Source organism: Pseudopipra pipra, chromosome 25 (genome assembly GCF_036250125.1).
Source record: "Pseudopipra pipra isolate bDixPip1 chromosome 25, bDixPip1.hap1, whole genome shotgun sequence".
NCBI classification, from domain to species: Eukaryota; Metazoa; Chordata; class Aves; order Passeriformes; family Pipridae; genus Pseudopipra; species Pseudopipra pipra.
The window spans coordinates 697,107-721,926 of record NC_087573.1 but is presented as its reverse complement, the minus strand read 5'-3'; the positions used below and the strand labels follow the sequence as shown (position 1 = coordinate 721,926).

Below are 24,820 nucleotides of genomic sequence, written 5' to 3'. Positions count from 1 at the left end.
GACACACTCTGCCAGAGGAGGCAGCTCCTGACAGCCACAGAGCCACCCTCCTGTGCCGCTGGAAATCCCCCCCTTTGTCACTCAGACCCACAGGATGAGATCAATTAAACATTTCTTTAATCAAACATGAGCCAACCATGTTACACAACAGTGACTGAGGGACCACTCCTGCCACTTCAGGGGACCTGGGAGAAGGTGGAACTGGCAGGAGGTGTTCCACCAACACTCGGGTGAGGGAAGGATTGAAACACTCAAGGAAAATGAGCCCTGAAGACAACCTGGTTTACCATCAAGATGTGCTTATGTGCAACAGCCTCGGAGCAGGGCAGGGACATCCATCCCACTCCATCCTCATTACTTCCCTCATCACTTCCCAGTCTTCCTAGACCATCACCTGGCACATGTCCCAAAAGTGCACTGAGCTCACCACAGCCTGAGGGTGCTCCAAGGCACAGGATCAGCAGCAGCTTCTGGGAAATGGAGCTCCCCGGGGCAGATCCACCTGATCCGAGCAAAACCACCTGGAACAGTCTGTGATTTCTCCATTAAAAATAAAGGTAACAGTTATTTGTAATAAATTTATTTTTTATATCGATTTACAGAGCTAAATGGAACATATAAACAGCACCAAGCCATTGAAGTTTGTTCTACAAAACCAGGTTTAATACAAAAGGATGACGGCAACGCCTCACTCTGCGCTTCTGGACGGTTAAAAAAGCTCACCCAAGCCCCACAAAGAGTTTAAAAAGGTTTAAGAATGTAGGCACCAGTGTTTGAGAGAATTTGTATGGCAGCAGTGACAATCTTGTTACATTTTGGGAGAATCAAGGCTGCTTTCATTTTATTCCCTATTTATTACAGTGGGAGGAGCTGATCCTTCCCCTGAAGAGCTGTTGAGTCTCCTGCCCAAACACCCGACTTTCACAACCAAAAATATGGGGTAACAGTCAGCTCCACACAGGACATTCCCCATTTGATGGGAAAGACCTCCCTGTGTTTTGTTCCTGGAGGAACCCACTCCCTCCACCCATTCCGGGGGATGTCCAGGAGCAGGAGATCCCTGGGGATCCCCAGCAGCCCAGGGGGTGACTCCCCACCCAGGGAGGTGTGGGGAGAGCTGCAGAGCCTGCCAGGGGAGCAGGGACTGGCACAAGGAGCAGGGACGTGGCATCCCCTGCCCAGGAGGGAGCAGGGCTGTGGCTGCCCCAGCCCGCCCAGAGCTCTCCGTGCATCCAGCCTCGGGATGTTCTCCTCAGGGACAACATCCACAGGACACAGGGCTCAAATCAACACTGGCTTCACTCTGCAGTTCTCCTGCCTGATGCCAGCAATGGGTTTGGTCCCTGCAGCCCCACGAGCTGTTGCACAGCCCTGGGAAGAGCAGAGCAGCCACATCTCTGCTGAGCCCAAACTGCCACACACTGGTGCCATTTCCTTGGAAACAAACACTCGTTTGCTGGACATGAAAAGCAGCTGAAGTAACCAAGTGATTACAGACACAAGACACGGAGCAGGGCCGGGAGCTGCTCCCGGGACCCGCGGGGGCTGCAGGAATCCTGCAATCCCTGTGCTGGCACAGCCCTGCTCCAGCACAAGCACAGACATTGCAGCTGCCCAGCATAAACATGAACACTCAGTCCTCAAAGCCCTCCCAAAGCTGCCCTTTAATAGCCACAGACCAATCCCCGTGGCTGCAGCCACAGCAAAGCGCCTTTGGAAGCTTCCCATATCCTTTATTTTTCCGCCCAAATTCCCCCCACCCCCCTAAAATCATAAAGCACACAGACTGCAGACTTAAAAGTGTAACAGGGTCACAACCTCTCTCCATCCCCCCAGCCCAGCCCAAACCACCAAGGCACGTGAGGCTGCCTCCCTCCTCCAGGCCCAGCTTCACTCCATTCCCCCTCTGCCCCACTTTGGAAGGGTGAAGCCAACACATCTTCCTCGCTGGGAAGCAGCGAGTGCTTCCATCCCTCTTTGTCCTGACTAAAACAGATTCTAACAAAACACACCTGAACTGCCACCCTAATGTTTCCATGGGAAATGTCATCTTTAAGCACATTGCCTGGTGGACACTGCCACCAGTTGGCCTTTGCAGAATTGAGGTCAAATTTTGCACCCCTGGGCTCTGGCAGAGACGCCCCAGCCCCCGAGAGCAGCTGTGCTTTTACTCTTTGTAAGTTGTTGCTCGCTTGCCACGGGAGCCAGGTCTCTGTGGAAGGCTCACTTTGGTGCAATTCCAGCTTCCCACCAGCTCAAGCCCATCTTCTTTCCAAGCCAACGTTATTGCCCTGAATTTGCGTGTGTGAAGATTTTCAGAAAGAAGAGCAAACAGACACGTGCAACCCCAACCCTCGGGCCCTGCTCCTCCCACCACCAGCGAGGGGCCTGTCCCCTTGCAGAGGTCCATGTCCACATCCACATCCACAGCTGCTCCACTCCTGCTCCTCCTCAGTGCTCCGAGTCTGAGAGGTACGAGGGCTGAGTCCATCTCCACACCAGCATGTCCTCCCCGGCCACCCTGTGGGACTCGGTCTGGATGCGGGACTCGTTGGAGGCCAGGAAGTCCACGGCTCTCTCCCACACCCGCTTCATCTTCTTTCTGCAAGAAACAGCAAGGAAAAGAAAGTAAATTAGAATCACAGCCTCACTGTGCTTCCCTGCCTACAGCAACTGTGGCTGTGGATCCAGGCACCACTGGCTGCCTCCCGCTCCCTGTGCAGGCAGGGAAGGAATCCAACCAGAATCCTGGTTTAGAGGGCATTTCAGAGCAGGGCATGGACACACAGGTCCTGCCTGGAGGGAAGGTGAGACCCTCTGTCAGTGACAGTGGATTTCAGGCTCAGTTCATATTGCAAAGGGGCTCAGTGAGCAAACTGCCTTCCCCCTTCCTGCAGGAGGGATCTCACCAAGGGGACACTCTGAGGATCTCCCATTTGGGATCCAGTTATTCTGGACACCTCACACCCAGGGACCGGTTCAACAGCTGATGCTCCATGTCCAAACAAACCAAATCCAAGTGCTGCTGGACAGAGCAATGACAACACACCTGTGGGACTGCACAGAGCACCAGCCCCGGGACTGTCCCTTCGATCTGCACCAGGTCCAGGCACAGCCTCAGTTGTGTCCAACCCTTTCCCGACCCAAAGGCTCAGCCTCCTCCTGCAATGCAGCTCCCAGCACTCAGCTGCACTTCAGAGCTGTGCTGGATCCCATCCCAGCCCTCCTGAGGGCCCAGATCCAGCTCACCTGCTCTGAGGAGGAATCAGACTGTCCCGGACATGGAAGATGCCAACGTAGGGGTAACGTTCCAAATTCCGTTCCCATTCCTTATAGTGGTCCTGGACAACAGCTGGGGGGGAGGAGAACACAACAGTGAGAGCTCAACACTGCAGGAAGCAGAGCAGGGCTACTTGAACTCCCAGAGCTCCTACCTATGATCCTCTTCACCATGTCATACATGGCTTGTTCCTCTTCCTCCCTCTTCCGCCAGCGATACCTGAGGAAGATCAGGAGCCCCCAAAGAGTGATCAGACCTAGGAGAATAAAAGCAAACAGAATTCAGTAACTGCCACTTGTGTATTGCTGGAAGCAGTTTTAGTTCTGACACTGCCTCTCCCCAGAGGCAGCTTTCACTCCCTGTGACCCAGGCCTGCCTGGAACTGAACCCAAGTGATTCATTTTGTACCCCAGTGCAGCTGCACCCTAAAATCCCTTGGTACTGACCACCCCCTGCAGCAGAAGAGCACATGTGGATGTGGGATGAGGTGGTTGGAAGGCCTCAGCACGGAGCTCCCCCCCCCAAAAGAAACCTCAGCACAACCACAGTTCTGCAAGTCCCAGAGGAGTCTTTGCCAGAGGCCTCCCCCACAGTGATCACTCTGGAAGGCTGTCAGGCTTCACTGCTCCAAGGAGAGCTGCTTGATAAGGAAATAAAGCCTGGGGCTCCAGTGCCAGCCCAAAATTCAGATCTATATGGAAGGTTTAGCACTGACAGTGCCCCCATTAGAATTCAGCATCTCAGTCTCTGCACTGAACAAAACTGTCCCCTGTCCCCCCCTCCCTGTCAGGCTGGATTATAAACTCCTCCAGTCACACAGCTCTCGTTCTCACCTCGCTGGGTAAAACCTCTGTCTCAGCTGAGGCACGACACACTATTCCAATAAAACCTCCAACCCTGAAATGCTACAAGTCATTATTAAAGAGGCTGGAAGACTTTGGGGCTTAGAGCAAGAAAAAAGAAAAACCGACTCCTGTAGGTAAGTTAACACACTTATTTTGCAGCCCATAATAATGGATACTTGAGGAATACCCAGAGAGCTAATCAGCTGGCTGATTTAAAGCACGTTTGAAGCACTCAGAGCACAAGAGCAGTGCTGCGGGTCTCCCTGTGCTGCCAGAACAAAGGTTAATTAGACATTAACTCATCAGCACATTCATTTCACCTCTGTTAGTCATCTCCTATGGCTGGGAACGTGTGTGTGTGCACAGGGCTCGCCCCTGCAGCGGGCAGGGGAGGCTGAGCACTCCCAACTTACTCCAGAAGAAGAGGAACAGGTTGGTGATGGCCGTGACCACGGCGCGGCGGAAGCGGCAGCCGAGCCCCATCTGCGGGCGGGCAGATTCCAGGCAGAACACTTCCTCCACGCTGGAAACAGGCCCTGCCAGGTCTCTGCCTTTCAGCCTGGTGGGAAGAGGCAGAAAATCTCACTGAGGAGAGCAGACTCCAACTGCAGTCTTTAATCAAGGCGGGGAGAACACACAGACTGCAGATGCGGTAACTCCTCCCGCGCAGCACACGGGAAACGCTCCGACAGCCTCCTGCTCCTGCCACAGCATTTCCCTCCTGCTCCTGCCACAGCATTTCCCTCCTGCTCCTGCCACAGCATTTCCCTCCTGCTCCTGCCACAGCATTCCAGGACTGGCTGCTTAGCAAGGGATGGATATGGCTGCGGAAAGGCAGCGGGGCTGGAACTCCCCCCGGCACTCGGGAGCCTCCCGCTGCAGCCTCTCTGACAGCCCCTCTCAGTGTGCACAAGATTAAACTCGAAATTGGATTCCCACCTCCCAGCACAGAGGTGGAAACGTTCCCCGAGTCACTGCTCCAGAGCTGGGGGAGGCCAGGGAGCTTGAGCTCTTCTCCTCAGCACTGGGGAGCAGGAGCAGCTCAGCTACAACAGCGACAGAGCATCAGCTGTGTCTGCAGGGAGGGCACCACTGCCCTGGCAGGGAGAGCCACCAGATCCAAAGCAACTGGACCAAAGGGGATTTTATTGAAGCTCCTAATTCTGTCTGCACTGAACAACCCATTAGACAAAGAGGTTTTCCCAGTTCATTAGTGCTCAGCTCACAAACTGCTGACAGCTCGGATTTGATTCTGGATTCTACAGGAGCTGGAGACACACAGTTGTTTCCCCCGCCCTTGTCTTATTTACAATCCAAATTCCATGAAAATATTTAAAACATGCAGCAGAATCACCCAGTGCAAAGCTCATTTTCAGTCCTGCCTCTGAGACTAGCACCTAAAAAATAATGTCATGTAGCAAAAAATGCCAGGGGCAGATTTTTGGGGCTGTTCCACACTCCTGCACAGCACACAGGCTCCAGGGAAGTGCATCCATTTGGGGAACAACAGAGCTGCTAATTATGGAAATAAAAATGTGGGAGTATATTGTATCCCACAGCTCCTACTCGAGTATAAAAATATAGATTTGAAAACTCTGGATCCCAGACCACCTACAAATCCAGACCTGCCCCTAAGGAAACCACGTCCCATCCTGGGAATTGCACACACCAGTAATCAAAGCAGGAGACACTGTCTGATCCTTGGATCACAGCAGCAGCTGCAGGAATATTTAACAGCAAATAGAGCAATGGGAATTCCTACAAGGTTTGCTCACCAACCCCATCACTCCAACTGCTGCAATTCAGTTAATCACAGACATATTTAGCAACGTGGAAATGCAAACAACTGTTAGACTTCAGAGCTGGCACAGACTGGAGGCAGCCCACACTTCCCAGAGGAAGGTAACAGTGGCTGCAGACTCTGGTAACACTCTTTCCTAAGGTTATGGACTGAATGTTGTGGGTTTTCCCTGAAAACCCAGTACTGCTGGCTGAGAAACTCCCCCTCAGTGACCAACCACCAGCCACAGTCAGTGAGACAATCCATTCAGGAGGAATTTCCTCATGGAAGGGCAGTCAGGCACTGGAAGGGGCTCCCAGGGAGGTTTGGAGTCCCCATCCCTGGAGGTGTCCAGGGAAGGCCTGGCTGTGGCACTCAGTGCTCTGGGCTGGGGACAAGGTGGGAACAGAGCACAGGGTGGATCCATGGGCTGGGAGGACTTTTCCAACCTCAGGGATCCTGTGATTTAATGTGCACTGGGTGTTCTGCCAGAGGGACAACTGACACTCCGGATACCATCCAAGGTCCATTCTCCTCTCCTCCTCCTTGGGATTGCTCCAAAGGATCCCAGAGTGTGGGTGACATTCCCCACTGCACAGAGGGCTTTGCTGGCCAGGGAACCCTTTGGTCCAAGGATGCAGCTCCACAAATGCTGCAGCTGAAACTGGGAAACTGGGAAAAGTAACCACATGGGTAAGTTTAAGAAGGGCTGTAGGGGCAGGACCATGGGCAGGACACCAGGACCACCATTTCCAAACCTCACAGGAGGCACAACACAACCACTGATGCCACAAGCAGCCCTGGCCTCCCATTCCCATCTCATCTGCAAGGCAGCAAGACATCCCTGGACACGGTGTCCTGCAGCCAGGGCTGGGGATCACACTCCTGGAGAGCTCAGTTGCCATTTGGCTGCAGGGCTGTTGTTCTCCTGGAAGTTTGCCCAGCAGGCACTGCCACAGCCAATCCCACATTACCTGCTGAAGCCCAACGAGGTCTGGAAGCTGAAGGGCACCCACAGACCTGTCCAATTACACAGCAGCCAACCCTCAGAACTGGAACTTTGACACACTGGGCTTCCACTTACCAAATTCCCAAATCCTTGTTGCTGTTCAGTATCCAGTGCAGGGCAGCTTCAAACTTCTGTGGGGAGCTACCAGTAACATTCTGTGCAAGGAATCCATAAGAAGATTAGTTCTCCATCACTTAAAATACTGAACAACATTATTTCATTACAGGAGTGGGAGAATTCCTTCCATATGGTCTGTCCCCAGGTTAATTCTTATCAGAATTCTGCAAACTGGAGGAAGGGGAACTAAGCCTGAAGGTCTGCCTGGACTAAAGTCTCCTGACTGGGTAGATGATGCATGAAGCACTCTGTGAAATAACACCATCCCAGACTGTTAAGACTAACCACTAAATACAACATAATCTTACTGACAGTTTACCAGGAAAGAAATGGAATGCTAGATCAGAGCACTCTGTCTCCTGACACTTTGGGGTATAGAAAAATCCTTCTTCTGCCCAGCCCTCAATCCAGGGAAATTTCTGGTTTCACAAGACTGATGGCTCCGGTGAAACAACAAACCATTAAGTTAAGATTTACAGGGGCTGAATCACAGATGGAGGAGAAAATGATTTTCAAAAGAACTGCTGAGAACAGGACTGGCCAAAGGGGAAGGGAGAGATATGGGAAAGAATCAAACCAGGATGAGGGAGCAGAACGGATGGTGAATTGCTTTAGTGTCTATTATTTATTGCCTTATAAGAGACTAAGCACTAGGTCATAACAAAGCTGCTCACAGCCTACTCACCATCACGTGGTCCTTCGCCTCACTAACCCAAATGCATTTGCTTTTTAGATTCTCAGGGTTTCCACATTCAAAATTACCTGGTAAAAAAGTCAAATAGAAATAACGTTTGGAAAAAAGCCCTTGAACAGCTCAGAACTACACTCTGAATGTACACCAAGAAATACTCTCCAATCAGCTCCAGCCCTGAGCAGAATGACTCCAAGGTGAGATTTATACTGCAGGCAGATCAGATTATGACTATTAATAAAATGCTCAGCCACTGCACATAGGTTAGATAAGGGCAATCAAACCACACTTTGGAGCTGCTGTTGGATAAGGGCAATCAAAGCCCACACTTCAGAGCTGCTGAACACAGAATGAGGGGGGAAATCCTGTTTGTGCCCCTTGCAGAGCACAGAGCCATGTCTGGGCCCTGGTGCCCTGCAGAGGGGCTCCTGCCACCAGGCATCAGGGACTGCAGAGTGCAGCTAATGACCAGCATTCAAAATGCTCCCAAGGAGCCGAAATCCCAGCTCTGCCTTCCACCCAGGCACAGAAATGCTGGCGAGGAACTAAATCCTCTCAAACTTGCCTCACCAAGTTGACTAAACAAATGTGCTGAGAGACTGAGTAAATCTGGTGGAAATCCGGCAGCTGCCCAAGTCAGATTTGAAAAGATTTAGGAATTATGTGCAGCTTCATATCCAAAGCCTTCAGCCTTGAGGTCTGAAATACAGCAAATGGAACTGAAACACTTTTACTGATTACCACTGCTATGGATCTTGCTGAACAAGTCTCCACTCGTGCACTGGATTTCTAGCAGCCTTCTCCATCCCAAAATACCAGTGATGGGCTGGATTTACTCAATAGAGACTGAGCTGTCTGAACCCAGCTCAGAGAGCCTCTGTGGTGAGAGAAGAGAGGGGCACTTACACATCTGCTGCCACATTTCAGCAGAAAATGACAATTTCTTAAGCCACTTTTACTTTGTTTGTAAGAACACACCAGCTTACACTTAATGGCTCTGAGTGCCTTGAAGACAATTTCAAGATGTTGGCAGAATCATAAAACTGACTATTTCTACCTCAAATTCCCAGCATGTCAAGTGCAAACAAGGCCCACTCACCAGGGCAGAGCGATACGAGTGCACCAGCCGAGCACTAATCAGAATAAAAATAACCCCACCTTTTCCTGTTTTCCTATTACCTGACTTCCTCAGAGCTCTTCAAAGGGAACTGACTGTTCCAGAAACCACTCTCTCCAAAGTGAGGGCAGAAAGCAGCAGGGAGCTGGGAGAGGCAGTTCCTGGATGCCCAGGAGTTCTGAGTGACTGAACTCACCTGCCTGCACGGACAGGTAGTTGTAGAGCTCGTGCAGCACAGCCATGGTCATGTCCCTCTGCTTGGCCTGGCAGAACTGCTGGCAGAGACAGGAGCAAACATGAGCAGTGGCAGTGGGACAGTGGGAGAGCAGCCACAGACCCCACACAGAGCAGCAGTGCAGTCTGGCTCGGTCCTGCCCCACCAGCTCCCACCAAACACACCCACAGCACACATGGCAGGTTCCAGTCAAAGGTGACCTGGGGAGTCCTCTGCAAGTCCCTGCCCCTGGCAGGGGGTAGAACTGGGTAAGATTTAAGGTCCCTTCCAGCCCAAACCAGTCTGGGATTCTACGAAGTACCACTGACCACCCCAGCCCAGCCTGCAGCACCAGCCACCCCCTGGGATGGACCCGTTGTCCCAGAACATCCCAGCCACCAACCAGGGCTCAGAATCCAACAGGACATTTTCTCACTCCTAAGCATAGAATCCCAGACCCGTTTGGGTGGGAAGGGACCTTAAAGTTCATCTTGTTCTGCCACGGGCAGGGACACCTTCCCCTATCCCAGGTTGCTCCAACCTGGCCTGGAACACTCCCAGGGATGGGGCAGCCACGGCTTCCCCAACAATCCATCCTGACAGGGAGAACAAGCTGTGCAGACACTCCGTTCAGGGAATTAGCTGGATTAAATCTTGTACTGTTAAAGCTGCAAACAGCTTTATTGCAAACCAATATCACTTCTGGTACAACTGTTAAAGGAATTGATTCACGTAATTGGGAATTTAAATTTTTATCTTTCGGAGTCTCATACACATTCCTAATTTAATCTGGCCCATTAATTCCAACCCATCAAGTCCTAAGTTTTCTGTAAAATGATAGAACTAATCATTTTACAGCAATACTGCTATGGGTGGATGTTACACAGAATAATCACTGTTCTGTGAGAATCCCCCAGACCTGAAGATAAATAAATAAATGCTTACATCATCTGAGCTTTTGTCACAATCCACAGGCAAGAGATTAACTACGAGAGAGAAGAGGGTGAGTTAGCTGGCTGCAAGTAAGAGCTTTGATCAAGAGAGTAATTATCTTTTAAAAGAAGGTTCTGCTTTAAAGCCTGATGCTGCTGTTGTTAATCTCCCTCGGGCAGCACCTTGCAATGCAAATGGCCTGTTCAGGAGCTGCTCTGGGAGCAGCACTGGAGAAAAACAAATAAAAAGGTGCCAGTGATGAATCTGGTCAGCTGGGAAGTAAAAACTGGGGCTGGATGCTCTAACAGCTCCTGTTTGAGGAGATGCTTCACACCCCTTCCCCCTGATCTTTACACTCCAGTGATGCCACTCGCTGCCCACCACAGTCACCTCAAGTATCCGGGAGGGAAATCAAACCTCCTCGAGGCACAGGCTTTTGGTACAGGATTTATTTCAGCTGGAGCTGTTCTCTCTGCAGATTATGGCCATGCCTTAACTGCTCTCTCCACCCCTCCGTCCCTGCTGCCCGTCTGAGTTATATCCTGACTTTGGGAACACAGCAGCTTTCCCAGCCCATGCAAAGGGCACAAACACCCAGGGGCACAGTGGGAGGAGGCTCAGGACCAGCACCTTCCCAACTGCCCCCAAACCCTTCCACGTTCAGCTCAAAGCCATGACATGTCCATATTTCCAGCTGTTCCACTGGGAAACTCTGCTTTAAAATCAGGTGGTGGGGAAGCCCCTTTCCATTTCTCATGGAAGCTCTGTCACATTTTAAGTGCCCAATTTGTTTGCTGCACTTCCCCTGCCCAGGATAAAGGTTGGGAAGGGCTGAGCCAGCAGAGGGAACATTGAAAGCACACACTGGGTGTTACAGAGACATTGTGTTCTCCATCCCTGGCCTAGCAGGAATCCATAAAATCCATCCTTGGCCTAGCAGGAATGGCACTCCCCATAAAACCCACGGTTCTGAGGAACTGAAGGCCAAGCTCATTTGGAAAAATCACCCACTTGACTTGCTTTCCAGGACTAAGGTTTCCCATGGGCAAGGGGAGATGGAAACGGGGACAGACGCAGAGATGTCAGGTTAGAGCAATGAGAATGATAAATATGACGGTGACAGAAGCAATAAAGGTAAAGCAGGAAAAAGGTGAGGAATAGAGTTTAAATCAGAATTAAACCCGTGCACGTACAGCTCTCGTCTCTCCTGTCCAGCCAGCCTGACCCAACCATCTTCACCACGAGGATGCCCAGAAAAATGAGGAGCAGCACTACGCTGGCGAGGCAGAGGAACTGGGAGAGGTAGTATTCCAGGCCTTTTCCCTTCCCCTCGGGCTGCTGCCGGGGGGCTGAGCGGAGCAGGGCAGTGCGGGGGGTCACTCCGTACCCCCCATCGCTGGACGCCCGCCACGGGAAGCGCCGGATCAGCCCCCCGGCCCGGCCGCCAGTGCTCCCATCCCTCTCTGCCTCCTTGCCAACGCTGGAAGTCAGGTCCTCCTTCCCCCTCCTGAACAGCTGACTGAACCCCCCGGGGGCCGCCGAGGAGCCCCACTGGGTGCTGGGGGTCACCTCACTTTCCCGCCTCCACCAGCTGTTGGAGGAGACCCCTTTCCTCTCCCCCGCCGTGTCCCAGGGATCCCGGGAGCTCTGGCCCCCAGCTCCCACTGTGCCCCAATGGCTCCTGGACTTCAGGCCCCCGCTCTCCTCGCTGGGAAGGGGTTTGGAGCCGAGCCCCCCGCTCCTGCCAGCCGAGGAGCCCCAGTATGGCGTGGAGCTCAACCCCCCGACCCCATCCGGGGGCAGCCCCGAGCCAGCCCTAAAGCCGAGCCCGCCGCCCCTCTCCGCCGATGGGCTCCACTGGGACGCGGAGCTGGACCCCCGGGCCCTGTCCAGGGTGGGTCTCAGCCCGCTGCTGAGCCCCCCGCTCCTCTCTGCTGACGTGCCCCACTGCAGCGAGGAGCCCCGCACCCCATCCAGGGTGGCCCCCGGCCCCGTGCTGAGCCCCCGGCTCCTCTCTGCGTTCGTGCACCAGTGGGACGAGGGCCCGAGCCCCCCGGGCCCGTCCAGGGGCGGGTGAGACCCCCCCTCCGAGCCCCCCGCTCCTCTCTATGGACGTGTCCCACTGGGACGGGGAGCTCAGCCCCCCGTGCCCGGCCAGGGACGCCCCCAGCCCGCCCCCCCCTCTCTCCACAGCCGTCCCCCAGCGCTCCGAGGGGCTCAGCCCCCCGAGGCTGTCCCGGGACAGGCCGCCCTCAGCCCTGTTGCCTCCGGCTCGGCCCGGCGGGGACCCGCGGGGGTCCCCCCAGGCCTGCCCGCCGCCCTCCCTGGACGTCCCCCAGCGGGACGCGGGTGGCTGCCCCCCTTCTTCCTCCTCCTCATCCTCATCCTCCTCCTCCTCCTCGCTGTCGCGGGTGAAGCTGGAGCGCTGCCGCGAGGGCGAGGCCTGCGGCGGCCCGGCGGGGGAGCGGCCCGGGCTGGGCGGCGCGGTGCGGCCGCTGCGCCGGGCGGCCGCCACCTCGGCCCGCAGGCAGCCCAGCTTCTTGACGTAGACCTTGCGGGTGGTGGCGGTGATGGGCCCCGGGCGGTAGCCGAGAGCCAGCAGCTCCTTGCGGAGCTCCGCGTCCGTCAGCTCCGCCATGGCCGCGCCAGGCCCCGCCGGAAGCGCCCCGCGGGCGGGAAGCGCCGCCGCCATATTGGGAGGGGCCCGGCGCGCCCCAGCGCCGCCATCTTGGGAAGGGCAGACCATGGAGGCGGGGCGGGCGCCATGTCGGGGAGGTCGAGGGGAGCGCTGCTGCCCCGAGGGATCGGAGGGAACGGGCGGCGGGAGCTGCTGCTCCTCTCGGGACAGGGGAGAAGGGGCGTGAAATGGAGAAAGCAAAGGGCAAAAGCAGCCTCAGCGCTTGGGTCGGCCAGTGTCACTGCCTGCGACAGTGACGGGTTGTCCCCCCCTCGAGCATCTCCCACCTCACCCCGACCAAGCCACACCGATGTTCTGACGCTTTTAGGGCCGTTCTCCCCAAAAATGTGTCTTTCCCAGCCATCTGCCAGCCCCACACACATTGCCTTCACCGCTGCCAAGTCACTGCCAGCAGCTGGAGCCCGGCCAGCGCCTTCGTGGGATCAGGGGCCGGAGCCCAGGGATAATTCCCGGGAAGGAGGGTCCCGCACGCTCCACAGCACAAAACAGCAGAACCAAGCGTCGACTCGTAAATTTGTTTTGGCAGGGCAGTGATGTGCAGTAATTGCCTTTTCCTGCTCCCGCCTCTAAAGAAAGTAATGACAGTGGCTGAAATACTGTGGCGTAATATCGGAATTTAATTAAAGATAACGAGAAAGCGGCGATGAATGCACGGACTGGATGTGTGCCGCTGGGTTGGGATCGAGGTGTGATACCGGAGTGGGAGACATGTCGTGGTCCCTTGGGAATGGGACCCACAAGGAGTGGGAGGCTCGGGGGGATGCTCGGCCTGGAGGAGACGGGAAGAGCTGAGCTGTGCATTCCTGACATGAATCCCAGAATCACTGAGGCCGGAAAAGACCTCCAAGACCATGGAGTCCAACCTATGACCAATCCCCACCTTGTCCCCCAGCCCAGAGCACTGAGTGCCACGTCCAGTCCGTCCTTGGACACTTCCAGGGATGGGGACTCCACCACCTCCCTGGGAGCCCCTTCCAATGCCTGAGCCCACCAATGCCTCCTCGTGTCCCACCTGAACCTCCACTGATGCATCTTGAGGCCATGTCCTTTCATCCTGTTGCTAATCCTTCTTTCAGGACCCTCTTCCTTGTTCAGGGCTCCAAAGTTCACCTCCCTCTCCCCAGTTTATCCAAGAAAGCAGCAACAAGATGCTGAGATTTGTTCATCTGGTTGGCAACAGCAAATATATCCTCAGTAGAGGCCAGGGAGCCCATTACAAGAGCAAACTCAGCTCCACTGGGAAGTGTGAACACGCCAAGCTGAGCCTCCCCTGCGCTCAACAGCAAAGCACCACTGACAGCTCATAATGTGGAGCGGGGTCTAATGTAAATAAGGAATTAGAATATTACACAGATTCTGTGAGCTCACAGCTCTCGCTTTGGAGAAGCTCTGCCCAGACATGCAGATCAGTGCTGGCATCCAAGCCCGAGCTGATGCAAACCCAGGAATCACATGAACTCATCTTGTTCTGGAGAAAAAGGGCAATAGCAAAAGCCCCGAACCTGTCTTTTCAACTTGAGTTTCTGTCAGTCAGGGAAGTTACTCCAGGCCAGAGTTTGGTCCAGCAGCCTCATTGCATGACCTTTGGAGGGGAGAACATGGGAATGGTGTTGGAGAACTGGAGGATGGGGGGAAAGCTGTGATTCCTCCTCAGAAGGGAGGTTGGCAGGCCTCTTAGTTGTGGAGAGGAATCCACAACCCTTCTTCCCTAACAAGGCAACCCATGGGAGCAGCCCTGCCTTCCCTGGAAGGTACCTGGAAGGCTCCCATGGGGGAGGCAGCAGGAGCAGAGGCCTCCTCCTCTCAGCCCATATCCCCATGGACAATCCTCATTCCTGTCCCCCTGCCCACAGTGCTGGTGATGAGCCTGGCAGTGCATTTCCTATTTTTGCAGCCCCCTCATCATCCTCACAGCTCTGGGAGCAGCAGGGGCTGCCGGGAGCTCGGCGATGCTCAACTGTTGAAAGGCAGTTTCCCAGCCCCCGGTGTAGCTCTCAATCTCTTGGCTGTAAATATCCTGGGAAGCTGGGACAGCGAGGAGGGGGCATCTTCCACCTTCCCTGCGAGCCCAGAAGCTGCCTCAGACCTGCTGGCACTGACTCAGATGCCAACTGGGAAGAGCAGCCGTGTGGCACCGTCTGCTCCTCCTCTGGAAGCACCGAGACAGGCCTGGTGTGACAGAGGGACAGGAATAGATCTGCTCCGTGTTCACACAGTGAGGAGGGGAGCGGCTGCACCCCAAAACCCACAGGCAGCAGCTGAGCCCTTCCCCTCCTGACTGATGGGCTGCTGAAACCCTGCCATCCCCCCTCCTCAGCCCTGGCATTTGGGTGACAGCCCCACATATGTCACCGGGGAAGTGTCGAGTCTCACTCGGGAGCCGACTGTGCCGATTTATCACCCTGTCACTCATGGCAGTGGCACAGGTGTGACCCAAGAGCCCCTGTCCTCGCCCTGCTGAGTGATTATTATGTTAGAAAGTCAGAGGTGACTCCATTCTCTTCTCTCCTCTTTCCCTGCCTCTCTCCACCGACTGTGGGGCTGCTCATCCCGCCACGAAACTCTGGTTTCTGGAGCAGCAAATTCTTCCTGCCTGCCTGCAGGTGGGCCTGGGTGCTGCTGCCACCAAAGCACCTTCCAGGGCACGGGGGTACCGTCTGTCCTGCAGCCTGGGGAACATTTCCTTCTTAACCAGAGCTCCTCTGACAACAGGAGTTGTGCCTGGGGCAATGGTTGGGGTCCATCCATCTTCTCCTTCCAGCAGAGGTTCTGCTTCTCCTATTCAAGCCCCTGAGGGTGGAAGGAATTCAACTCCAAAAGCTGGAGGCCCTGTGTACTTTGGTGCCTGTTTGGACAAGACAGTTGTTGCTGCAGGACAGGGGTTCCTACAGCCACTGTCACTACCAGCCCTATGTTCTGAGCTGGGATTTATAGCCAGGACAACTGGGAAGAGCCAGGGGCAGAACCGATGGGTCAAAGCCAGCCCTTGCTGCTGCAGCTTGTCTGGGTCCAAGTGTAAGAGCAGAAGGAGAGATCCCTGCAGTGGTGAATCTCCCTGTGGAAATCTCCACAGCGTCAGCCTCACACCACCCTGGTGGGAAATGGTCCAGGAAGCAAATCCAAGAGGCTCATGTTCACTTTCTTTCCTGCTGTCACTGGAAAACTTTCCTTCCTGGCTGGCACAGGGGAGCTGTCAGTCTGGGAGGTGGTGGGAGTGAAGGAGCTGGGCCAAGGGCACACTGGAGGGACAGCCCTGACCCACAGCAGAGCTCACACAGGGGGTTTAGGAGCAGTTTTCCCCTTGGGGGAAATTCTCCTTGTTTTCCTGTACCAGGGCAAAATCATACCTGGAGTAAAGGTTTGGGTCTCTCTGGTCCCCCCTGCAGCCAACAGCCTGTCTCTGATCTGGCTGCACACCAGGGTAAGTGTGATGCAGCTCCTCCAGTGATTCCTATGCTGGCCCTTCCATGGATGTCACTCCACTGCAGACTGAGCTCCTGTAGCCCAACAGCCGAGGCTGCTCTCACTTCCAGCCTAATGGAATGCATTATTTCCCATCTTCCTCCCTCTCAGAGTCATTATAGTGATTTCACAGCTCACCTTGTCTCAGCAGCAAACCCAGAAAAGCAGGAGCTACCTGGAGCTGATCAGTCCCTGGACAAGGAGTGTGCCTTTGGATCAAACATTAGAGCTGTAATCCACGCTGTGCTGGATGTTCCATTATGCACTGGGAGATCTCTCCTCTCCTGAGGGCTGGTTATGGCAGAACACGCTGAGGGGTGTTGTTCCAGCACAAACAGAGCTATTGGAATGAGCTCAGCAAGAACAGAACTCGGGTTGGGTTGGGAGGGTAAAATTGGATTGGAATTGGATATATGCACGTACAAGCCATTGATCTCATCCATCCTTACTTTACATATGTTGGATTTCCTGCTGCCAGCATAGAGGAGCAGCTCTAAAATTAGCCAAAGGTATGGAAATGGAGAGCAGGATGTTCAAGTGGAATTACAGTTTCACCTCCGGGTGTGTTTGAGAGGCAGCAATGAGGGCAGAGCCCGGTGTCATTGCCACGTGCTGGGCCTGGCACAGCCATGGCACACGGGTTCCTCACAGTGCTGTTCATATCTCAGGGGGCATGGGAGGGGTTTGGAGCACAGGCAGGAGCTGCAGATCAGAGCTCCTTCCTTGGACACCTCCAGGGGTGGGGACTCCTCCACCTCCCTGGGCAGCCCCTTCCAAGGCCTGACCACCCTTTCCATGGAGAAATTCCTCCTTTTGTCCCACCTGACCCTCCCCTGGCACAGCTGGAGGCCGTTCCCTCTCCTCCTGTCCCTTGTTCCCTGGGAGCAGAGCCCGACCCCCCCCGGCTCCCCCCTCCTGTCAGGGGGTTGCAGAGCCAGAAGGTCCCCCCTGAGCCTCCTTTGCTCCAGGCTGAGCCCCCCCAGCTCCCTCAGCTCCTCCTCACAGGACTGACTCCCCAGCAGTGCTCAGGAGGATGGGGATGTTCTCGAGAACCCAGAGCCCTCCCTCTCTCCTTTCCCACACTCCTCCATCTGGCTGAGAAGCACGAAGGATTGAAGACACAAATCCTCCGTTTAATTGTGCTGCGCATTTTATTATCTCACCTCAGATTTTGCTGTTAATCTCTTACAGATTTCGTTTACATAAGTGGAGTCTTTCAGCTTTAGCAGCTCCAGCGCTTTCTCTTCTGATTCTGCAGATATCAATCAGCTAAAAAGAAAAGAGAAAAGCACAAGTGTCCTTAAATTTGTCATTCAGTCTTTCAGGGCTTTCTATATTGTTTCCCACTCCTCAGCTCCTAAAGTAAAAGTTCAAAAGCAAACTGAAATCAGCACAGGCAGAACAACCCTCACAGGGAGAGCAGGATCCTCTTACCTGGGCTTACATGTCCCAAACAAGGCAAAGGTGCAGATATAACTCTGGGGAGACCCATCCCACCAATCCCTTAATCTGCAGGCAGGAAGAGCTGCACAGCAGACTGCCCCTGGATGGTTTATTTGCTGCAATTCCCACACACTGAGCCCAAAGGAAAAGGAGGATTCGCAGCAAATTCGGGTGTAATTAAGTGTTAGTGTTAAGCCCCCATGCGGGGAGCTGGTGTTCTGAGCTGGCTGCAGGTGCTGAGCTGCCTTGCAGGTGCAGCTGGAGTTATAAACCCTTTTGGAAATTGCTCCCTGAAGACTGAGGACGTTTTGGGAGGAGGAGTAGGGAAGTGGCAAACAGCACCGAGGGGAGCTGCTGGGATGGGCTGTGCTGCTGCTGACAGCCAATCTCAGCTCCAGGGCACAGGCAGCACCTTACGAAGAAATAACCTTCCCAGAAGGGAGTGGTTGGGTTCTGAGGGCTCTGTAAAGTGAGCAAACATGACACAAAAGCCCTTCTGGGGAATATAAATATCTCCGTGCTGATGAGCTGGTGAGGGGAGGCAAAGGCAGAATTCCCAAGGCAGAACTCAGCCTCCTGACAGTACCGTCTGGGGTGTCCTGTAACAGCTCTGCCAGCACTTTCTCCAGGGCATCTTGGTATTTTTCCAGCTGCCTTGGGGTGAGCCACATCCCAGGTCTGACAGGAACAGCCTGCTGTTGAGAGAGCCAGAGAAGTCAGAAGGAAAAGCTGAGGAGAGCAGAGGGAGGCAGGTTGGGAACAGCCAAGCTCCCTGCAGAAGTGGCTGCACGGACAGGCAAAGAGTTCCCTGTGTTCAAGTGGAAAAACACAATTTTCAGACTTGGTAACCAGGCAAACATGTCTTTGAGAGCTTAGCCTGGCACTTAAATCCCTAAAATTGTCCATTTTCTGCGCTGTATAGAGACTTTGGGGAGTGCAGCTGCATGGGCCCAAGTTTATAAGTAAGATCTTGCCAGTGCAGAGAAGTGTGGGATCAGAGGTGACACTGGGCAGCACAGCTGGAGCTGGGTGAGAAGGTGGCAGGTTAACCCCAGAGCTGAAGCAGAGCTGGGAATCCCTGCCTTGAACTTGGCTGGGGTTCACTGAGTGGCAAAGGCAAACCTCATGGTTCCATTTTCCTGAGGGAGAAGCCAGGTGGGTCTCAGGGGTGACCTGGCTGCTGAGTGTCCAAGATTATATATAGGGGGGAGGTAAAACCTTTCTCTGGGGCAACCTGGCAGGGCTGGCAGAGGACACCTCTTGGGCTCCTTGCCCCCTGTGTGTCCTCGTGGGCTCCTCAGAGTCCAGTGGCTCAGCATACCTGGATGGCCCTGGCCGTGCTGGCACCCACACCAGGCTGCTCAGAGGAGCCTTCCTCGTCCAGCTGCTGCAGGGAGCTCAGGGATTTCTTCTGCCCTCCCCTGTTCCTCTCCTTCTCCTGCAGCATCAGAGCAGAGAGCAAGTGGCACAGTCAGTGATGCTGGGACACAACATCCCGAGGGTCCCAGACCCGCTCTGCACCACAGCAGCAGTGGGATGCCCAGCAGCCAGGAACCCCCAGTGCTGGGCACAACCAGGGCACAGGAGGTCTCACCACTGCCTGGAGCCAAGGTGGAATCCCCCCAGGGCCTCAGGAAGGGCCAGCATGGCCTTGGGGACTGAAATGCTGCCATGCAGCAGAGGCTGCACGTGGGGGTAAGGTCAGGTTACAGGGTGGAGAGGGAAGGTCTGCAGTGAACAGGACACTCGTGTCACTGTTGATCAGTGTGAGGTGACACCATCAGCTGAGGACAGTGACCTCACTGAGCTGGCCCAGAGACACTTGAACAATCAACTGGAGACAGTGCATGGGTCCCCCCATCCTTCCTGAGGACACTGAGGGATGACTGTGCTCCCCACAGGAAGAATTGCCCTCCAGTGAGTGGATGGGTGTTGGAAATAGGATTTCTCCCGGCATCAATGGGCTCTGCACTGCGGGGGAAGCTCGCTCGGGCTGTGTTTCAGAAGATGCAGTTCTCTGAGCCTGCCTGACACTTCTCAACAGTATTAGTTTCACATCAAAAGCAAAAGCGTTCTCTCTGCACGTCCCAGAGGTGACAACCATCCGGAGGATGGTTAATTATTTGTTGCAACAAAAGACCCGTCACTGTGGTGATGGGAGGCTGCGGCTTCGCTGTAAAAATTACAGCCACTAGCACAGAGGAAGGAAAAACGAGCCCATGGGCTGCAGGTGATAACCCACACAGGTCTGTCAGACCTCATGGAGAGGAGTCCAGGCTCTTCCACTCTGGTCTCACACCTTAGGAATTGTCTGTGTCCTCCCCCATTGCCCTGAACTCTGGGAGGAGTGTGGGATGGGCTGGATCACAGTGTCTCCAGGGAAACAGGAGGGGCAGGGGATGGGGTGACAGTGGCACCTGCAGAGTCTGGGGGGTGAGGGCTGGAGAAGAACCTTTCCTGGATTATTCAACACATTTTGGAGGGGTTACCTGCATTTTCTGGAAGTCACTGTGGGTGAAGAAGGGCATGAAGCCTTCAGCCTGTTCAGCCAGCAGAGACACCAGGTACACCAGGAGCAAACTGGCCACCACCTTCCTTGAAACCATCGTGAGAGTCTGAACAACACAGGAAAGAAGACACGAGGGTAAAGTGTGGACAGGGACATTCGACCAGAAATCCCTTTGGCCTTGCATCAGCTGCAATCAAATTCATCCCCCAGCTAACCAGAGGTATATTTACTCCTCCAGTTGCTCCCGAGCTGAGAATAGAAGTGTCTTGACTGACAATTCTCTTCTCCAACCTGTTTGTGTAAACAGGTTTGTTCTTGAGCACCATCTCCAGGGATGTCAAGCCCAGCCCTGCAGTGCTGCTCCAGCCTCCCTCCAGCTCTGCTGGAGTGAGACTCTCACACATCCAGAGCAAAACACTCCCATCAGTCCCACTGCCAGCTCGGGAGACTGTGCTGCTGGGAGAGAGAAAAACCATGACAGCTGTCTTGTTAATTTTTGGTTTGCTGTTCCTCACCCCTGGAAGCCTTGGTGGACTGGATCTTTTAAGAAGCCTCATTGGGTCCAAGAGAGAAAGGTGCTTGCCAGGTGTTTGCCAGCCCAGCTCTGTATAATCCTGGAATAAAGGGCTCTAAAAACCACCTTCTGGAGTGATTTAACTGTGACTTCTCGTCACGAGAGGACTTACATAAACATTAAATGTTCTCTTTAAATATTAAAATACTCTCCCTGGATGGATTTAATGAAGTCTAGTCCCACAGCTTAACTACTTCACCTGATTGGAGCCTGATCCTTAATTAGTTTCGGCAACCTCTTGGTTTGGACATTATTGAAAAGACATTGTTAGGTCAAATTTGACTCCTGAATTAGATTTGCCATAAATATCAGCTGGTATTGAACCGATGGCCAGTGGAAGTTAATAAATATTCTCTTTCCATAGCACCTGCCAGTCACACCCTCTCCTCACTGCTCAGGGCAGCACTGGGGCCATCTCCCCCTGCCCACCCCTGCCCTGGGACATCACCCTGGGTGTCCCACCAGAGGCACCATTTCCTGCAGGGATCAGGACAGGATTTCTTAGGCTCTCCCCTTGCAATGCAACGTGTTACCTCAACAGCATCAATCTTCTGTGCCTTTTCATTTGTTCTATCACTGTAGTAAAATATTGCTGTATACAAAGAAATAAACCCCGTCACCACCTTCATCTCGGCTTGACTATCCCTTTGGGAGTTGATTCGCTCCCTCTTCCCCCACAGAAACACCCACACACACTTCTTCAGTCAAAAAATGTCCTTTCTCAGGGGCTCTCCCTTATTTTGCAGGCAGGACATGTTTCCCAGCCCAGAGATCTCTCGCTCAGCCTCTCCAGGCAGAGTGTACTTTGTTGGTAGTGAATTCCCAGCTCCAGAGGGAAAACACAAAGCAGGAGGATCCCAAGTTCAGCATCAGCACAACAAAGTACCACAGGCAGTGCCAGGTCTGCCCCTCCCCAAATGGCAGTTGGGCAGGAGGGGTGAACAGCCGGTGTGAGCACAGTGACAAGGCAGGATGTTTATCTGCGGAGCTGTCTTCCAAAAAACCCAGTCATTCCTGTCAGTAGGACCTGCCTGTGACTCATTTTGTCAGCTGAGCTCAGGGGGCACCCGGGCTGTCTGTGCTCTGCAGCCTCGGTGCCTGCTGGGTGCCCATGGCAGGGAGGGAGGCAGGAGCTGCTGGAATCAATGCTGCTGTGATGGGGAGGGAGCCAAAAGCACCTTCCCCTTTGTTTCAGCATTGCTTTTGTTCCCTCCTCCTCGGAGCTCTCTCTGCTGGGGCCAAGACATGCCAGGAGCACCAGCACATCTGAGTGCCCACCAAGTGCCCACCCCCCAAGGTGTGGCAGCAGGGACCGTGCACCTACCTGGGCAGTGCAGCCACGGGACGCTGGAGGTCAGAGCTCTTCTCCCTGCTGTTTCCTCCTGGCTGCTCCTGCTGCCCTTCCCTCCCTTTATATCCACGTGCAGTCACTCACCTCCGCAGGTGCCCCCCTGTCCAGCTGCCAGAGGCTCCTGGCCTGCATGGAAACAGGTTTCCCAGGCAGGGAATGTTGTTATCAGCATTGGATTTTTAGGAGTTCCTCGTTTCCAGGCAGGTCCCCTTTGCTCCCTCCCCAGGTTCTGGCTCCAGGCTGGCAGCAGTTCTCAGTGGGTCCCAGATAGATCTGCTGCCTCTGCTTCCCCACCTATGACATGGAGAGATTCCTCTCTCCTGCCTTGTCTTTGTAGATCCTGAGCCCTGCAGGGTGAAGTTTTCACCATGTGAATATACCAGCAATAAAATGACACCTGTGTCATTATTATATTATTATATTTCCACTGCATTTGACAAATCACAATCATGTCAGAGTTGCCACTTTGAATCTTCCTGTGGCCCCTTTTCCCACCCTCATCGAGCCTTTCCCAGTCCTGGGCACACAGGTCCCCCTCAGGGACATAAACCCTGCACTGACATCCCTCTCCAGACATCTCTCTCCCCTCTGTGCTCCCCCGAGACCGTCAGACAGGAGCTGATGCCAGAGGGTTTGGGATCAGGCCAGACACATCCTGGTGCTGTTCATGAGGAACCTGAGAGCAGCCAGGCGAGAGACAGGAGGGGGGAACGAGGGGAAGCAATGAAATCCATCTGCATCAAGCAGCTCCATGGGGTGTGAGAGCAGGGAGTGCACAGCATTCCTGCCTGGCTGGGCAGGGTGTGCGGGAGATCCGGAACAGGGGCGGCCGAGCCCGGGAATGACATTTGTCACCTGGCTGCAGCACGGAGAGTCAATACCACACCAACACCCCCGGGGCCACAAGGGCCTGCTGCTGTCCCAGCCATCAATACCACTCGATTTGGGCCAGAGCCCTCCTGCAGAACACGTGCCTGTCACTAAGGTGCTCCCCGGCTCCCCGTGCATTCCTGGCAGGTTATCGCTGGGGCCGAGCTGGAAAACTCCCAGGGGCGTCAGCACAGCTTCTGGCCCTGGACCATGTGTGGGGTGATGAAAGAACTTTACACACACCACAGGGGGGGTTTCTCCCCTCCCTTTCCTAAACAATTTGCACAAACCCCATTTGACACCGGCTCTCATTTTAATTGACTTTTCCAGTCCTTTTTTGCATGGTTATGATGGATGCAGCTGACGAGTCAGCAGATGGTGCTGGGAAGTGACAAATTAGTTACCGAGAAAGGTCACTTTTTCAGAGCACTAAACTTTCCCATGTCTTGTCCCTTCGTCCCTCCAAGATGTGGCTGGTTGGCAGCTTTCCATCCATCTGCAACGGAGCCTCGGCATCGGAAAGGACAACCTTCCAAATCAAACAGGGAGATGAAAATTAATCATATCTGTATTAGCTGCATGCTGCCTGCCAGCCTCACCTCTTAATTATGCAAGAGTGCTCAGAAAGGAAGGAATCATGGAGCTGAAAATAAGGGATCTGACTCCAAGTCTGCAGTGGAAGCGCCAGAGTGGGTGGGAGCAACAGGCACCTCTTGGCTCTGGGTTTGCCCAGTCCATGAACGCAGCTTTTGGCACATTCCCATTGTCTCTGCAAAATGAGGATAAATGAAAATAAAAAATCCCAGCTGGAGATCTCCCTGCCAGCATTATCATGCAAAAATTCCATCCTGCTGCAGCCCTGGCACAGTTTGCAACCTGCAGCCCCCAAAACTCCCCTTGGGTTACGGTGCCAAACCACAGCAGAGGTCAGAAGTTCAACAGGAATGTGATGGGCGAGATGGGGCCGGTGCAGTTCTGCCTGTTCCTAAAGTTAAACGTTTGGCATAATTGGAAGTAATTTTCTCTGGAAACTGGCAGTGGAAGTGCAGTCCATTAAGCCATGTATCAACTGCAGTGTCAGGGAAGCGAGGGAGGAACGAGCTCCCCGTGCCAGAGGCACCGAGCATTTGTCTCCATGTCCTGTCTCTCCCCTCCAAGCGCCCTGGGCTCGGGGGTTTGGCAGTGGCTGCAGGAAGCAGGAGATCAGAGCCAGGATGACTCTGAATTTCAGCCCCAGGCCTCTGCAGTGGTGGGGAGCACGTGGGGGACTGGGGAGCACTGAAATCCCCCCTCCTGCTCTGGGCAGGCACTGGGGGGTCCCCAGCAAAGCTTCCAGTTTGGGGGTGAGCACCAGAGCTCCAAGAGCTCTCGTGGGCCACATCACCCTCTTTCCCCCATATCCAACAAGCTGCCTGGATGGAGCTGGCACGCTGGGAAGGGGGGACAGGGCTTTATGCAGGGCCAGTTGCTCCCACAGCCCTGCCAGACCCACAGCAGCCATCAGGCTTGGGAAAAACACATCACCAAGGCCCAGTTCCCTTTGCTGGAGCTCACAGGAATCTCTGTCTCACCCCACTCACATGGAATTGGTTTTGCCCAGCATCAGATGAGTCCAAAAGCTGGTGCAGGCTCTGCTGCTGGAATGGCTGCAGCCACACAGCGAGGTCGGCGTGGGAAGGGGCTCACTTTGGGCTCGGGAAGCAGCAGCAGAAATCTCCTTTTGCCAGCCCAGGCACATCCTCCAGCTGCTGTCACTGCATGGATGTGTTACAGACTTCACAGGCTCTGAATGCTCCTAATGAGTAAAAGCACCAGTGGCAAATTTTAGTGCAGTTTTCCAAATACTAATGCTCAATAAACATTTGCAGAATTCACAGGCTTAAAACGTGTGTTAATCTGCAGCATCAATATTTTAAGGGCCCAGTCT

General features: G+C 54.2%; 2 protein-coding genes across 3 annotated transcripts; both read right to left on the bottom strand.

Moving 5' to 3' along the window:
* Window positions 1–564: 564 nt before the first annotated feature.
* Window positions 565–12,691, bottom strand: LEMD2 (LEM domain nuclear envelope protein 2). Its single transcript, XM_064635583.1, has 10 exons — window positions 12,067–12,691; window positions 11,180–11,999; window positions 9,999–10,039; window positions 9,036–9,111; window positions 7,717–7,793; window positions 6,990–7,069; window positions 4,539–4,684; window positions 3,435–3,536; window positions 3,250–3,352; window positions 565–2,602 (listed from the first exon to the last, which is right to left on the bottom strand). The coding sequence occupies exons 1-10, from the start codon at window positions 12,676–12,678 to the stop codon at window positions 2,452–2,454; spliced, it is 2,208 nt and encodes a 735-aa protein (XP_064491653.1). The 5' UTR covers window positions 12,679–12,691; the 3' UTR covers window positions 565–2,451.
* A 4,587-nt stretch (window positions 12,692–17,278) lies between these two features.
* MLN (motilin) lies at window positions 17,279–21,581 on the bottom strand. 2 transcript variants are annotated; one of them, XM_064635582.1, is made up of 5 exons: window positions 20,614–21,581; window positions 20,079–20,204; window positions 18,911–19,027; window positions 18,176–18,284; window positions 17,279–17,415 (listed from the first exon to the last, which is right to left on the bottom strand). In XM_064635582.1, exons 1-5 carry the CDS (start codon window positions 20,653–20,655, stop codon window positions 17,408–17,410), a joined length of 402 nt encoding a protein of 133 aa, XP_064491652.1. In that variant the 5' UTR covers window positions 20,656–21,581; the 3' UTR covers window positions 17,279–17,407. The 2 variants fall into 2 exon arrangements, with proteins under 2 accessions (XP_064491652.1, XP_064491651.1); XM_064635581.1 differs by having other exon boundaries at window positions 20,079–21,581.
* Window positions 21,582–24,820: the final 3,239 nt, after the last annotated feature.

Bases quoted from the DNA above. Each gene is read 5' to 3' on its own strand.
- LEMD2 (XM_064635583.1), bottom strand. From the start codon at position 12,678: ATGGCGGCGGCGCTTCCCGCCCGCGGGGCGCTTCCGGCGGGGCCTGGC. The intron at 12,000-12,066 runs GTCTCACCCGCC...ACGAACGCAGAG, and splicing joins GCGGGGGGCTCGGAGGGGGG to AGGAGCCGGGGGCTCAGCAC. The intron at 4,685-6,989 runs GTAAGTGGAAGC...TCTTCCCACCAG, and splicing joins AACAAGGATTTGGGAATTTG to GCTGAAAGGCAGAGACCTGG.
- MLN (XM_064635581.1), bottom strand. From the start codon at position 20,282: ATGCAAGGCCAAAGGGATTTCTGGTCGAATGTCCCTGTCCACACTTTA. The intron at 19,028-20,078 runs GTAACCCCTCCA...CTGATGCTGCAG, and splicing joins GTGACTTCCAGAAAATGCAG to GAGAAGGAGAGGAACAGGGG. The intron at 18,285-18,910 runs GTATGCTGAGCC...CTCTCTCAACAG, and splicing joins GCACGGCCAGGGCCATCCAG to CAGGCTGTTCCTGTCAGACC.